Here is a 16,102-nt window from a genome sequence, read left to right as displayed (position 1 = left end):
AGGGTGTTAGCGTGGATAGAGGATTGGTTGTCAAATAGGAGGCTGAGAGTGGGGGTTAATGGGTGCTATTCGGATTGGCGGTTGGTGACTAGTGGAGTGCCCCAGGGGTCGGTGCTGGGGCCTCAGCTATTTACCATTTATATAGATGATCTGGAGGAGGGAACCGAGTGTATGGTGTCGAAATTTGCTGATGACACCAAGATTGGTGGAACGGCAAATTGCGCAGAGGGTGTGGAGAGTCTGCAGAAGGATCTAGATAGGCTGGGCGAATGGGCCAGGAACTGGCAAATGGAATTTAATGTTGGCAAGTGCGAGGTGGTCCACTTTGGTAGGAATAATGGTAGGAAGGACTATTACTTACGTGGCGAAAAACTGCAGCAGGCGACGGTGCAGAGGGACCTCGGGGTCCTTGTGCATGAGTCGCAAAAACCCAGCCTGCAGGTGCAGCACGTGGTCAGGAAGGCTAATGGGATACTGGCCTTCATAGCGAGGGGGATTGAATATAAAAGTAGGGAGGTCATGCTGCAGCTGTATAGGGCATTGGTGAGGCCGCAGCTGGAGTACTGTGTGCAGTTTTGGTCGCCGCACTTACGCAAGGATATTTTGGCCTTGGAGGGAGTGCAGAGGAGGTTTACTAGGCTGATAACAGAGTTGAGGGGGTTGAGCTATGAGGAGAGGCTGAATAAACTAGGCTTGTACTCGTTAGAGTTTAGAAGAATGAGGGGAGATCTCATTGAGACATATAAGATGATGAATGGATGGATAGGATAGAGGTGGAGAGACTCTTCCCGCTCAGAAAGGACAGTAGGACTAGGGGGCACAGCCTCAAGATAAAGGGGGGGCGGTTTAGAACGGAGTTGAGGAGGAACTTCTTCACTCAAAGGGTGGTGAATCTCTGGAATTCTCTGCCCATTGAAGTGGTGGAGGCTGCCTCGCTAAATATTTTTAAGATGCGGGTTGATGGGTTTCTGATAAGAGAGGGGATTAAGGGTTATGGGGAGAGGGCGGGAATGTGGAACTGAGACACGACAGATCAGCCATGATCTTATTGAATGGCGGGGCAGGCTCGAAGGGCTAGATGGCCTACTCCTGCTCCTATTTCTTATGTTCTTATTAGAAAGTGATATCTATTCATTCCTAGGGATCTATTCTCTACAGATTCCATCCTTCCATATTTTTTAAATGACATGGAATTTTGGGGAGTCTATAGTTCCCATTGGTGTCTCCATAGCAGAACCTTGGCCAATCAGCATCAATTTGCCAGCCAACCAGCACCCTTTTCTCCCATGATATAAAACTAGCCGTGATTGTTTGTAATTTGGCATTCCGGCAAGACGCATTACTGTCTCTCTCATCAGAAATGTTCAGGTTCCAACAAGCAGCTGTTTGCAAGTCTTAACTCTAGTTTCTGTCCTTGACTCAGTTGGATTTCTCTTTAAAACTAACTAAACAATTGGAAAATATACTGTCTTTTCTTGATGAAAGGTCAATCAAAGTTGTGGCAAGGAACCTCAGGTAGAATTTCACCACAGCCTTCAAGTACATGCATCCATGCACGACGCAAGGAAACTGGTTTTCTTGTGAAAGAAAAGCACATTCCATTGTCATGTAATTGAACAAGACACAGTTCGGAGGAAGCAGTTTCAACTGGTTTAACTGCTCTGCACGATCTCCAGGGAACTCCATTGTGCCAAAAAAACTAGATGAAGCAACAGATACAAGTGCAGCACCGTGTAAAACCCAACTGAGAAAAATAATAAATGCTTTGACGTTCCAAGCATGCCCCACAGCTTGGTATGGCTCCTGCTCTGCCCAAGACGGCAAGAAATCACAAAAGATCATAAATGTAGCCCAAAACGCAAACCAGCCTCCCATCCATTGACTCTGCCTACACTTCCTGCTGCCTCGGCAAAGCAGCCAGCATAATTAAAGACCCATGCACCCCAGACACTCTCTCTTCCACCTTCTTCTGTTGAGAAAAAGATATGAAGTTCTGAGGTCACATACCAGCCGACTCAAGAACAGCTTCTTTCCTGCTGCCATCAGACTTTTGAATGGACTTACCTTGCGTCAAATTGATCTTTCTCTACACCCTAGCTATAACTGTAACATTACATTCTGCACTCTCTCTCGTTTCTTTCTGTATGAACGGTATGCTTTGTCTATAACGCGTGCAAGAAACAATACTTTTCACTGTATGCTAATAGGTGTGACGATAATAAATCAAATCAATCTTTCTGCATTCAACTTGCGCAGAATTGTTAAATGCAAAGCTTACTGTCAGCCAGTGGAAAATAACACCAACTAATTAGCAGGAATAACTTCAACTTCCAATTTCAATAATATACGATGACATGGCAACCAGTTTGCGCCCAGTGAGACGTAAGAAATGAGGTAAATGACCATACGATCAGCTTCAATAATGACAGTTCAGGGATAAATATTGACTGGGACACCAGGAGAACTCCAGTTCTCTTTGCCTTGTACGGTAGGATCTTCTACATGTACACACAAAAGCAAACAGGGTCTTGATTTTGAAGTGTCATCCAAAAGGTGGTATCTCCAAACATTGCAGCACTCCATTGAGGCAACGGCCCCAGTGCCTATGCCCTCCTGAGTGACATGGTGTCACAGTGGGTTAACACTACTGCCTCACAGCACCAAGGACCTGGATTTGATACCCAGCTTGGGTCATTGTCTGTGTGGAATCTGCACGTTCTCCCCATGTCTGTACGGGTTTCCTCCAGGTGCTCTGGTTTCCTCCCACAGACTGAAAGACGTGCCAGTTAGGTGCATTGGCCATGCTAAATTCTCCCTTAGTATACTCAAAAAGGCGCTAGGGGAGTGTGGCAACTAGGGAATTGTACAGTAATTTCATTCCACTGTTAATGTAAGCCTACTTGTGACACTAATAACTAAGCTTAAAAAAACTTAAACTTTAGTGGTAGTGAGCAGTTATCACTGTTCTTTTATCCAAACTTTCCAACAAAATCATATTTTAACAAAATCATACACGACCAGAAGATCCTAAAACATCCAACGATGACAGCCTTGTAAATAATAGCAGAATTTATGTTGTGGTTCTCTCATACACAACTGTAAGATTCTCTCTGAACTGTAGAGAAAAGATCAAAACACCAAATGTTTTACCAAATTAAAGAATTATATTTGGCATTCATTAACAGAGCAGTTTTACCAGGAATAAAGTCACGTTTTCCTACACAACCTTATCGTGTTGAGCACAGCTCGTGTGAGGGAGTAATCAGGTCCTGAGTGATGAGGGAAAAGTGAAATTTGCTCTCCTATGGCATCTTGTTCATATGTCACAGACAGTGCCCCTGAAAAATCACTTCTGAACTGAGTTTTATTCTTTCAACATTAAATATTGGAAAATCTCAGCAGGTCTGACAACATCTGTGGAAAGAGAACAGAATTTCTCAAAATGTTAGCTCTGTTGTGTCTTATTCTTTCAAGTTTTATTACTGGCAGAATTGCTATCAACGGACTGGTTGTTCTTGATTCAGTTCTTAATCTCCAGCTGTCTTGTCTTATTTATCTCGCACTGTTAGCGCTGAATGTATACCTCCACTCTGCCCAAAGCAATATGACAGTCCATAATAGTTTTAATGTTTAAAATTTTTATTTATTAGTCACAAGTAGGCTTACATTAACACTGCAGTGAAGTTACAGTGAAAATCCCCGAGTTGCCACACTCTGGTACCTGTTTGGGTACACTGAGGAAGAATTTAGCATGACCAGTGCACCTAACCAGCACATCTTTGGATTGTGGGAGGAAGCCAGAGCACCTGGAGGGAAGTCCACACATATAGTGATCCAAGCCAGGAATTGAACCCAGGTCCCTGGCGCTGTGAGGCAGCAGTGCTAACCACTGTGCCACCCCTTGTTCTTGTCTTGTCAAGTTTAACTTAGATCTTTACTTCAGTGTCATTCCTCGCAAGGCCAGTGATCCAAATTTGTCCAGCTATAATTTTGTCTCTGTTTTGTTGACTGCTTATGAGTTATCCTTTTAAATGAGAAAGTTCCGCGCTTACTCTTTTGAAAAGTTGTCAGGCTGTTAATACAGGGTTTCGAATTCATTCCTTTATCCATCTCATAGAAACATATGAGCAGGAGTAGGCCATTCAGCCCATCAAGCCTGCTCCACTATTCAGTGTGACCATGACTGATCCTCTATCTCATACTCCCTAGAAATCTGTCTATTTCCTTCTTAAATACATTCAGTAACTTAGCCTCCAGAGCCCCTTCGATAGAGGATTCCACAGATTCATACTCTGAAGAAATTTGTCCTCTTCTCAATCCTACCCCAACTGATAGCCAAGTTCCGCACACCGAGCAGAAACTGACAGCCAAGCTCCACTCAAATGAGGACAGCCTCAACTGGCATCTTGGGTTCATGTTGCACTACGACTTGCCTGAGCTTGCAACATCTTACTAACTGTCCTGGCTTGAGACAATTCATACCTTTTAACCTGTGATTATCCCTCTCTTCACTTGCATTGTCTGCATCCATAAAGACTTGATTACCTGTTAAGACTCGCATTTCAACTATTATCTTGTAATTGAGTCTCTGCCTATATATGCCCTGTTTGTAAACCCAATTCCCCGCTCACCTGACGAAGAGGCAGTGCTCCGAAAGCTCGTGCTACCAAATAAACCTGTTGGACTTTAACCTGGTGTTGTGAGACTTCTTACTGATCCCACCCCAGTCAATGTCAGCTTCTCCATATCAATCCGATCCCATATCCTGATCCCTTGTCTAGACACCCCAGCCAGAGGAAACAGCGTCCCTGCATCCAGTCTGTCTAACCCTGTCAGAATTTTATAATTGAACAATTTAATATGACAATTTTGCTATCCCAGGAATCAGTCTGGTAAACCTTTGCTGCACTCCCTCAATGGCAAGTACGTAATTTCTTAGATAAGGAGGCCAAAACTGCACACAGCATTCCAGATGTGGTCTCACCAAGATCCTGTAAAGCTCCAGTAAGACATCCTTGCTCCTGTACTCAACTCCTCTTACAGTGAAGGCCAAAATGCCATTTACTTTGTAACTGCTGTACCTGCGTGCTTGCTTTCAGTGACTGGTGTACAAGGACACCCAAGTCTCTTTGTCCAAAGATGTGCAGGTTAAATTGATTGGCCATACTAAATTGACTCTAGTGTCAGGGGATTAGCAGGGTAAATATATGAGGTTACAGGAATAGAGCCTGGGTGGGATTGTTGTCGGTGCAGACTCAATGGGCCAAATGGCTTCCTTCTGCTCTGTAGGGATTCTATGATTCTACATTAACATTTCCCAGTCTTTCGCCATTTGAATAATACTCTACAGTTATGTTTTTCTTACTTAAGTGAATAACTTCACAATTAGCCATGTTATATTGCATCTGCCAACACACTCAACTTGTCTAAATCACTTTGAAGTCTCTTTACTTCTCACTCACTGCTCACAATTCCATCAGCATCCTCGGAAATAATGTATTTGATTCGCTAATCCAAATTGTTGGTGTATGCTGTAAATAGCTGGGGCCCAAGCACTGATCACTGTGCAAGCTCACTAATTACTGATTCCCACTCTGAAAAAAATCCATTTATTCCTATTCTCTGTTTCCTGCCTGCTAACCAATTCTAAATCCAGGCCAATAGATTACCATTAATTGCACTTGAATTTTGCGCACTAATCTCCAATGCGGGACTTTATCAAAAGCTTTCTGAAAATCCAGATACATCCACTGGTTCACCCTTACCTATTCTACTAGTTACGTCCTCCAATAGGTTTGTCAAACATGATTTCCCCTTTACAAATCCATGTTAACTTTGTGTAATCCCGTTGACACTTTCTAAGTGTCCTGTTATCATATCCTTTAAACAAACTCTAGTGTATTCCCTACTAGTGATGTTAGGCTAACCAGTCTGTAATTCCCTCTTTTCTTCCTCCTTCCTTTTTTTAGATAGTGGGGTTACATTTGTCACCCTCCAATCTGCTGGGCCTGTTCCAGAATCTACAGAATTTTAGAAGATGACAACTAATGTATTCAATATTTCCATGGCCACTTCCTTTAGTACTCCAGGATGTGGGTTCTCAAGCCCTGGGGAATTATCAGCTTTCCTGGTGGAAAGGCAAACATTGCTCTGACAGTCGCTGTCCAAAGGTTTTACTCTGTCAAACTTTAAAAACAGGAGCCCAAAATGACTAAAATCCTTCCAAGTGTTATACGGTAATACATAGAGCACTGAAAATGGCACAAAGTCTTGAGGGGTGGCACAGTGGTTAGCACTGCTGCCTCATAGCGCCAGGGACCCGAGTTCAATTCCAGCCTCGGGTCACTGTCTGTGTGGAGTCTGCACATTCTCCCCATGTCTGCGAGAGTTTCCTCTGGGTGCTCCAGTTTCCTCCCACAGTCCAAAGATGTGCGGTTCGGTTGATTGGCCGTGCTAAATTGACCCTAGTGTCAGGATATTGGCAGGGTAAATGTGTAGGGTTATGGGACTAGGACCTAGGTGGGATTGTGGTTGGTGCAGACTTGATGAGCTGAATGGCCTCTTTCTGCATTGTAGAGAATCTGTGATTCTATCTCTTACTTGGATCTTGCCTGTTCTATGTCAGTAATTTGCTTGAATGCTGAAATGTTAAACCCATGATTGTGCTACAGGTGCGTCTAAGTAAGATGAGAGTTGGCACTGTGATAATGTGCATGTAAGGGCTAACACCAAGTTAGCTTTTCCATTGTTAAGACTAACATCTCTCATTTCATTTCATTCATCACGCCCTCCCTGTATTCCTTGAGCCTATAATGATTGCACTGAATTTGGAAATGTGGGAAATACACAGTCATTAACTTAATGCACCATGGTGGATTCGCTGTAATTGTCTGACTGGATTGGAAAACTAGTTATTTGCAGTCAGCCTGTGCCACATTTAATCATGTCACAGAACCACAGGTTTCTGAACCCTGAACTGAGTTCCGATGGATACATCAGTGTCCAAAATATGTGTATGTCTTATGGAAGGCGCAAGGCAGCAGCTACAGCAGAAAATATCGTCACAAATATTAGTTTTTGCAGCATGTTACCAGGCACTGAGTGATATTTTATTCAAACACGAGATCCAATCTCAGAATGGATTTTTATTATTATTTAGTATTGGGATGCAGTGAAAAATATTGTTCCTTGCGCGCTATGCAGACAAAGCATGCCGTTCATAGAACACATAGGGGAGAAGGATAGCACAGGGTGCAGAATATAGTTACAATAATAGGTAGGGTTTAGAGAAAGATCAGTATAACATAAGGTAAATCCATTCAAAGGTCTGATGGCAGCAGAGAAAAAGCTTTTCTTGAGTCGGTTGGTACGTGACCTCAGACTTTTGTATCTTTTCCCCAACAGAAGAAAGTTGAAGAGAGAATATCCAGGGCGCGTGGGTTCTTAATTACGCTGGCTGCTTTGCTGAGGCAATGGGAAGTGTAGACAGAGTCAATGGATGGGAGTTTGGTTTGTGTGATGGACTGGGCTACGTTCACGACCCATTGTATTTTCTGTGATCTTGGTCAGAGCAGGAGCCCTATCACGCTGTGACACACCTGGAAAGGATGCTTTCTATGGTTCCCTTGTTTGCGGAGAGAAGACAGTGCAGCAAATCTTCCTCTGCAGTCAGGAACCATTTCTTGTTTCTAGTGTTTTGAAGATGTTTACAGCATTGTTCAGATTTCTAGGACATTTGGAAAAGAGTTTTACCATCTTATTTCCATCTTGTGAAACACCACCAGTTGCAACATAAGACAAAGGTACAACATTAAAACTTTACAAGCTGGCTCACGTCTTCTCCCTTTTCTTTGTTTCCCAGTCCCCCTTCCCTCTCCTTATTCCATTACTCCTTAGAAGGGGAGATAGTGGTGTAATTTTCATTGGAATAATCTAGAGACAGTAAAAAGTCTGACAACACCAGGTTTTAGTCCAACCAATTTATTTGATAGTAAACTCACAAGCTTTCGAGGGGACTCCCTCTTCGTCAGGTGAATGGAGAACTCTCCATTCACCTGACAAAGAGGGAGTCCCCTCGAAAGCTTGTGAGTTTACTATCAAATAAATTGGTTAGACTAAAACCTGGTGTTGTCAGACTTTTTACTGTGTTTACCCCAGTCCAACGCCGGCACGTCCACATCGTAATCTAGAGACCCAGGGTAACACTCTGAAGATCTGGGTTCAAATCTTCAATAAAGATCTGGAACTAAAAATCTAGTGATGACCACCATTGATTGTCATAAAAACCCATTTGGTTCACTAATGTCCTTTAGAGAAGGAAATCTGCCGTCCTTATTCGGTCTGGCCTACATGTGATTCCAGAGCCACAGCAATGTGGTTGACTCTTAAATAGACTAATTGCCATTCTGTTCAAGGGCAATTAGGGATGGGCACTAAATGCTGGCCCTGCCTGCAACACCCAGTCCCGTGAATGAATTAAAACTTCAAAATTCAAATATCTACAACAAGCTTGATTAAAATAGTAATGAGCTCTGCCAACTTTTAAAAAAACTCAAACAATAACAAATTAATTCCGATCAAAATTCATCATGATGCGAATGAGCTGGGAGTCCGGCTGGAGGTAAGTGAACGCCCTATGTTAAAATGACATTTCCTGAGGCAAGCACGGTTAACACCTATTGACGTTAATCAGCTTTGTCACATTGTCTCAAACCCAGGTCTGCCAACAGTGTGATGAATAATGAATACCTCTTTTGGTAAGATCTGGAGCAATTTTTTTTATTCTTTCATGTGACGTGGACATCATTGGCAAGGCCAGCATTTGTTACCCTAAATGCTCTTGAGAAAGTGGTGGTTAGCCATCACCTTGAACCGCTGTAGCCCATGTGGTGTAAATACACCCATGGTGCTGTTATGAAAGGAGTTCAGGTATAGTTAAGAAAGTCCACTAACACCTGTACTTTCTCAGAAGGCTAAGGAAATTTGGCACGTCCACTACGACTCTCATCAACTTATACAGATGCACCATAGAAAGCATTCTTTATTGTTGTATCACAGCTTGGTATGGTTCCTGTATCAGACCGCAAGAAGTTACAAAAGGTTGTGAACGTGGCCCAGTTCATCAAACAATCCAGCCTCCCGTTCATTGACTCTGTCTACACTTCCTGCCACTTCGGAAAAGCAGCCAGCATAATCAAGGACCTCACACATTCCAGACATACTCTCTTCCACCTTCTTGCATTGGGAAAAAGATACAAAAGTGTGAGGTCACACACCGACCAAGTTTTCCCTACTGCCATCAGACTTTTGAGTGGACCTATCTTGCATTAAATTGATCTTTCTCCACACCCTAGCTGTGACCGTAAAACTACATCCTGCACTCTCTCATTTCCTTCTCAATGCTTTGTCTGTATAGTGTGCAAGAAGCAATACTTTTCACTGCATACTAATTAATACATGTGACATTAATAAATCAAATCAAAATCAAATCAAACTGCAACAGTATATTCTGTACCCTCATTCTCCCCAATTACTCCATGAATAGCATGCTTTGTGTAGAGCACAAGAAACAATGCTTTTCACTGTATACTAATACATGTGACAATAATTCACTGATAACTTCTTCATTGTTGAGTTGTAACATTCTCAGGAATAGGCCGAATCCTTTTTAACTGTGATATTTATCCAGGTTATGTTCCTACAAGACCATGTGAGATAGCTCCCCTTCAATTCGATTATCAAGGTAGCTGACAACACTACCATAGTCAGTCGGATCTCAAACAATGACGAGATAGAGTACAGGAATGATTTAGAGAATCTGGTGAATTGATGCAGCAATAATAATCTCTACCTCAATGTTAACAAAAGAAAGGAGTTTGTCATCGACTTTAGGAAGTGTAAAGGAGAATATGTCCCTGTCTACATCAACGGGGACAAAGTAGAAAGGATCGAGAGCTTCAAGTTTTAAGGTGTCCAGATCACCAACAACCTGCCCTTGTCCCCCCATGCCAACACTATAGTTAAGAAAGCCCATTAGCTCAGAAAGCTAAGGAAATTTGGCACGTCAGCTACAACTCTCGTCAATTTTTACAGATGTACCATAAAAAGCATTCTTTCTGGTTGTATCACAGCTTGGTATGGCTCCTGCTCTGCCCAAGACTGCAAGAATCTACAAAAGATCATGAATGTAGCTAAATCCATCACATGAACCAGCCTCCCATCCGTTGACTCTGTCCACACTTACCACTGCAATGACAAAGCAGCCAGCGTAATTAAGGACTCCATGCACCCCAGACATTCTCTCTACCACCTTCTTCCTTCAGTAAAAAGATAGAAAAATCTGAGGTCAAGAACAGCTTCTCACCTGCTGCCATCAGATTTTTGAATAGAATTACATTGTATTAAGATGACCTTTCTCTACACCCTAGCTATGACTGTAACACTACACTCTGCACTCTCATTTCCTTCTCTATGAATGGTATGTTTTGTCTGTATAGCACGCAAAAAACAATACTTTTAACTGGATGATAATACATGTGACAATAATAAATCAAATCAAAAGAAATAGGATTTAGATTAGGGGAAATGGAATTATACGGAGGCTTATTAGCGCCATATGAGAAAGAAACCCGCTGACATTATATGTGGGAAATCCTGACTCATTAGCAGCTGTATTAATTACTTCCACATTTCCGTGTTGAAGCTATGGGGCACGCAACAGGAGAGAAAAGCTCATCAAAGCCCCATTAATCAGCATTGGAACACAGCAGTACAATAGAATGGCTGATTCACTAATATCCAGTTAATCTCAAACTCCATTGCATCTGAGATATTGCAACAAACTATTGGGACACAGTGATTAGCTGAAGAAGAATCTGTGACAAATATTACCCGCCTCACGTACCCCCCACCCTGTGATCTGTTGTTTGCCTAAGTCAGTGGAAGTTGACTAAACTTGGCACAAGTTTCAACTTGAGAATGTCGTCTGTGCTTAATGTTTGTGGTTATGATGTAAATAAATAAGATGTGAATACTCCTAGCAGTGAGAGAATGATCTGATCCATGTGTGTGCAGTACACTGTCCCAGTATTGCATGTAGTATCACGCAGGCTCTGTGTAGGAGGTTAGCTATTTCACATGGTATTGTAGCAACATAACCTAGATAAATATCAGAGTTAGAAAGAAGGATTCCTGAGAATGTCACAACTCATCATCAAAGAAGTTATCAGATCACGTCATCAAATCTCTGTGGTGCAGAAGGAGGCCTTTCGGCCGTCAAATGTACGCAGACCACAATCCCACTCAGGCCCTATCCCCATAATGTGACACCACTGTTCAAAGAAGGAGGTAGACAAAAGGCAGGTTAGCTTAACGTCTGTGGTAAGGAAGAGTTCGTGAAGGGAAGGCCATGTTTGACTAATTTGGTGGAATTCTTTGAAAACATTATATGTGCAGTGGACAATGGGGAACCTGTGGATGTGGTGTATCTGGATTTCCAGAAGGCATTTGACAATGTGCCGCACCAAAGACTGCTACATAAGATAAAGGTGCATGGTGTTACGAGTAATGTATTAGCGTGGATAGAGGATTGATTAACTAACAGAAGGCAAAGAGTCGGGGTAAGTGGGTGTTTTTCTGATTGGCGATCAGTGATTAGTGGTGTGCCTCAGGGATCAGTGTTGGGATCGCAATTGTGTACGATTTACACAGATGATTTGGAGTTGGGGACCAAGTGCAGTGTGTCAAGATTCATAGATGATACTAAAATGGGTGGCAGAGCAAAGTGTGCAGAGGATGCTGAAAGTCTGCAAAGGGATATAAATAGTCTAAGTGAGTGGGCGAGGATCTGGCAGATGGAGTACAATGTTGGTAAATGTGAGGTATCCATTTTGATAGGAATAACAGCAAAATTGACTATTATTTAAATGGTAAAAAATTGCAGCATGTTGCTGTGTAGAGGAACTTGGGTATCCTTGTGCAGGAATCTCAACAAGTTGGTTTGCAGGTCCAGCAGGTAATTAAGAAGGCAAATGGAATTTTGTCCTTCATTGCAAGAAGGTTGGAGTTTAAAAACAGCGAGGTTATGTTGCAACTGTATAAGGTGCTGGTGAGGCCCCAGCTGGAGAACTGGGTACAGTTTTGGTCTCCTTACTTGAGAAGGGATACACTGGCACTGGAGGGCATGCAGAGGAGATTCACTAGGCTGATTCCAGAGTTGAGAGGATTGGCTTATGAGAAGAGACTGAGTAGACTGGGGCTATACTAATTGTAATTCAGAAAAATGAGGGGAGATCTTATAGAAACATGTAAGATTATGAAGGGAATAGATAAGATAGAAGCAGGGAAGTTGTTTCCACTGGCAGGTGAAACTAGAACTAGGGGGCATAGCCTCAAAATAAAGGGAAGCAAATTTAGGACTGAGTTGAGGAGTAACCTCTTCACACAAAGTTTGTGAATCTGTGGAATTCCCTGCCCAGTGAAGCAGTCGAGGCTACCTCATGAATGTTTTTAAGACAAGGGTAGATATATTTTTGAACAGTAAAGGAATTAAGGGTTATGGTAAGTGGGTGGGTAAGTGGAGCTGAGTCCATGAAATGATCACCCATGATCTTATTGAATGCCGGAGCAGGCTCGAGGGGCCAGATGGGCTACTCCTGCTCCTAGTTCTTATGTTCTTATAACCCCATATATTTACCTTGCTAATCCCCCTGACGCTAGGGGCAATTTAACATGGCCAATCAACCTAAACCCACACATCTTTGGACTGTGGGAGGAAACCCCCACAGACACGAGGAGAATGTGCAAACTCCACACAGACAGTGACCCAGGGCCGGAATTGAACCTGGGTCCCTGGCGCTGTGAGGCAGCAGCGCTAACCACTGTGCCACCATAATCCAGGAATTCCTCTAATAAATAAATGTTTATTCTTGGGACGTGGACATCACTGACAAGGCTGAGCTCTCTCCAGCTAGCGGAAGGAGAGGTATCTGAACTACTGCACTCCATGTACTTTCTTCAGCCACATGACTCCATAACTTACTAATAAGGAAACTCTACCGTCATACATCGACTTAGAATTAGCAAATCTCTTCAGTGCAGAAGGAGTCCATTCAGCCCATCGCTGCACTGACAACAATCCCACCCAGGCCCTCTCCCCATAACCCAACAAATTATCCTGCTTATCCCCCTGACACTAAGGGGCAATTTAGCATGGCCAATCCACCCAACCTGCACAACTTTGGAGTGTGGGTAGAAATCAGAACACCCAGAGGAAACTCACGCAGACACGGGGAGAAAGTAAACTCCAGGCAGGTACTTGGAATCGAACCCAGGTCCCTGGTGCTGCGAGGCAGCAGTGCTAACCACTGTGCCACCATGCTGTCCTCGACTGCTGAAATTTCATGGAAAAGGATACATGATTGTTACGCAAGTTAATTTTTTTAAAACCAATTTTTATCATTCTAATTCACCCAGGGCTGCCCCATCACTAACATGGGGACGGAGGGGGAAGAATGTTGACACCTTAACTCTCTCCCTCACATTCCAGACCAGACTCTCTCTCAGGTAAAAGCATTTTTATTCTTCCTTAAACATGTAGTTTTCCACATTGCGATCCCAGCTGGCTGGAAGGTAACTGAAGGCAAATGCACAGCTTGGACTAAAGTCACGGGATTGAGTGATATTTATAAAGTGACATGTGCCTCCAATAAGATCCATTCCTAATGGCCAGATCACTTCCCATAACTGGTCAACACTGCCACTCTTACAGTAAACTGGTTTCATGGTTAAGGTCAACAACCTGGGGACTGGCCTTGCACTATGTTCCCAAACTTCATTTTTGTTGAAGAATGTGCATCAGTTTGAGTGGTTCCCGTGAGATTGACTGGGAAATCTCACAGTGAATAAAGACTGACCGTAATCTCTCTCCTCCTTTGCAGCCATGTGTCATTGCCGAGAAAGGGGAGCTGAACTGATTGTGGGGGACCAGGCACACATCCATGTCCATGAGCAGGGAGGAGTGGCTCAGGTACAGCAGCTCATTCTGCACCTTGCACTGGGAACGTGACACTCGATAGTAATCGGTACACTATGTCCCTGTCTGCTTTTAAGTCACACCTCATAACAGTGTTAACTAAATTTAGGTTGGGCATGGGTGGGGTGGGTGCGGAAGGGTGAAATGCTCGATCCAGAATGATAATAGCAAATGTGCTGCATCTGTAAGTGTTGCTGGGCCTCCCTCACCCTTTGACACGCACACACACACACACACACACACCCCCCCCCCCCCCCCCCCCCAGTTTGCTCATGGGCAATTATGTCTGTCTATTTGCAGTGTTAATTGGCAAGTTGTGGAGCAATTTACTAAACTGCCAAAGATATACTCAATATGCAACTGAAATCCTGTGACTAAACCCCAACACAGCTCTGATCCCAATAGTAACTGTTCAGAATCTCCAGCGGTTCCCAGTGACAGAGAAAGGAATTAGCCTCTCAAAGACTCACTTTTTTTATTTTAGTTACATCTATAATTATCCCATAATGAACAGTCAGTTTCTTTTACTTTATTCTTCAATTTTAGCAGAGTTGCTGCTTATGCATTGGTGAAGAGATGCTGAGGAATTGAGTGCCCCCCATCCCCTGCCACCTGCCACCCCAGCCCCTGCCACCCCACCCCCCCGCCAGCCCCCGCCACCACCTGCCACCCCACCCCCCCGCCACCCCCCTGCCACCTGCCACCCCACCCCCCGCCACCCCATCACCCCACCACTGCCATAGATGGGAAATAAATCTCTCTCTCTGCCTACTCTGCCCAAATCCCCAAAAGGGGCTGCACAATGGTTAGCATTGCTGCCTCGCAGCTCCAGGGACCCGAGCTCAATTCCGGCCTTGGGTCACTGTCTTTGTGGAGTTTGTACGTTCTCCCCGTGTCTGCATGGGTTTCCTCTGGGTGCTCCGGTTTCCTCCCACAGTCCAAAGATATGTGGATTAGGTTAATTGGTCAAACTAAATCACTCTTTAGTGTTAGGGGGAATGTCAGGGGGATTAGCAGGGTAAATATATGGAGTTATGGGGATAGGGCCTGAGTGGGATTGTTGTCGGTGTGGGCTTGATGGCCGAATACCCTCCTGCATTGTTGAGATTCTATCTGTATCTCTGCCACAACTTCAGAAAATGTCCCGTTCCTAATAGTTTCACTTTTCTGCAGACTTTGAGACTATTTAAATTTACATCTCTTTGCCGCAGCTAACACTCAGTCCCTGTAGAGTTCTGACTGAGCAAGAATGTGGCGTAGAACATCAACACCTTCTCAGTAAGACACAAAACATTGCCAGTCTCAGCTCAGTAGCGCCACCTCCTGAGTAAGAGAATCACTGGCTGACTTACCCAGCCCTCGTCAGAAAACACAACCCCAGGCAGATATTGCAATGCAGGTCACTGCACTGACATACCTGGCAGGTGAAGTGCTGAACCGTGGAGAGAAGATCTTGCATTTGTGTCCTGGACATATCTCACTGCCTCAGGACATCCCAAGATGCTTTACAGCTGGTGAATATCTTTTCAAGTTTAATCCCCGTTGTCGAGTAAGAAGAGAGCCAATCTGTACACAGCAAGATCCCACAAATAGCAACGACCAGAGTGAAATTCTGTCGATTTTTTAACAATTAATTTACATGATGTGAGTGTCGCTGGCTGAGTCAACCAGTGATTCTCATCCATGTGTAAGGTGCAGCATTTTCTCCAGCTGTGGCAGGGAACTCTGTAAACAATAGCTTGCTGCACTGTGGCATTTTCCCAAACAGACCTAAGACATGTCTTTCGACAAGTTAAGTTAACTTGGAATGTAAAAGTAAAATGAATAAATCGGTTTAATATGGCAATAAACTTGTTAATTAGCTGCTAAGATTAGCCCTGCTTGTTCAAGCATTCCTGTGTAGTTGCTGCCCTCTGGTGGTGCTTTGTTAGAACATATAGAACATTACAGCGCAGTACAGGCCCTTCAGCCCTCAGTGTTGCGCCGACCAGTGGAACCAATCTAATGACCCTCTAACCTAAACTGTTCCAATGTTATCCATATGCCTATCCACTGACCATGTGAACGCCC

The 16,102-nt window shown here is 43.7% G+C and overlaps 1 protein-coding gene across 2 annotated transcripts in view; it reads left to right on the top strand.

Annotated features, from left to right (window-relative positions):
• Positions 1 to 16,102, top strand: part of tha1 (threonine aldolase 1) — a 68,785-nt gene that overhangs the window by 44,310 nt on the left and 8,373 nt on the right. For both annotated transcript variants that reach the window (XM_080209505.1, XM_080209504.1), the window contains one exon: positions 13,938 to 14,026. In XM_080209505.1, the coding sequence (XP_080065631.1) occupies positions 13,938 to 14,026 (89 nt within the window). The remainder of the gene's footprint in view (positions 1 to 13,937; positions 14,027 to 16,102) is intronic.

This window comes from Carcharhinus amblyrhynchos, chromosome 21 (assembly GCF_965287045.1).
Source record: "Carcharhinus amblyrhynchos chromosome 21, sCarAmb.v2.hapA, whole genome shotgun sequence".
Classification (NCBI taxonomy): domain Eukaryota; kingdom Metazoa; phylum Chordata; class Chondrichthyes; order Carcharhiniformes; family Carcharhinidae; genus Carcharhinus; species Carcharhinus amblyrhynchos.
This window is presented reverse-complemented; position numbering and strand designations above follow the sequence as displayed.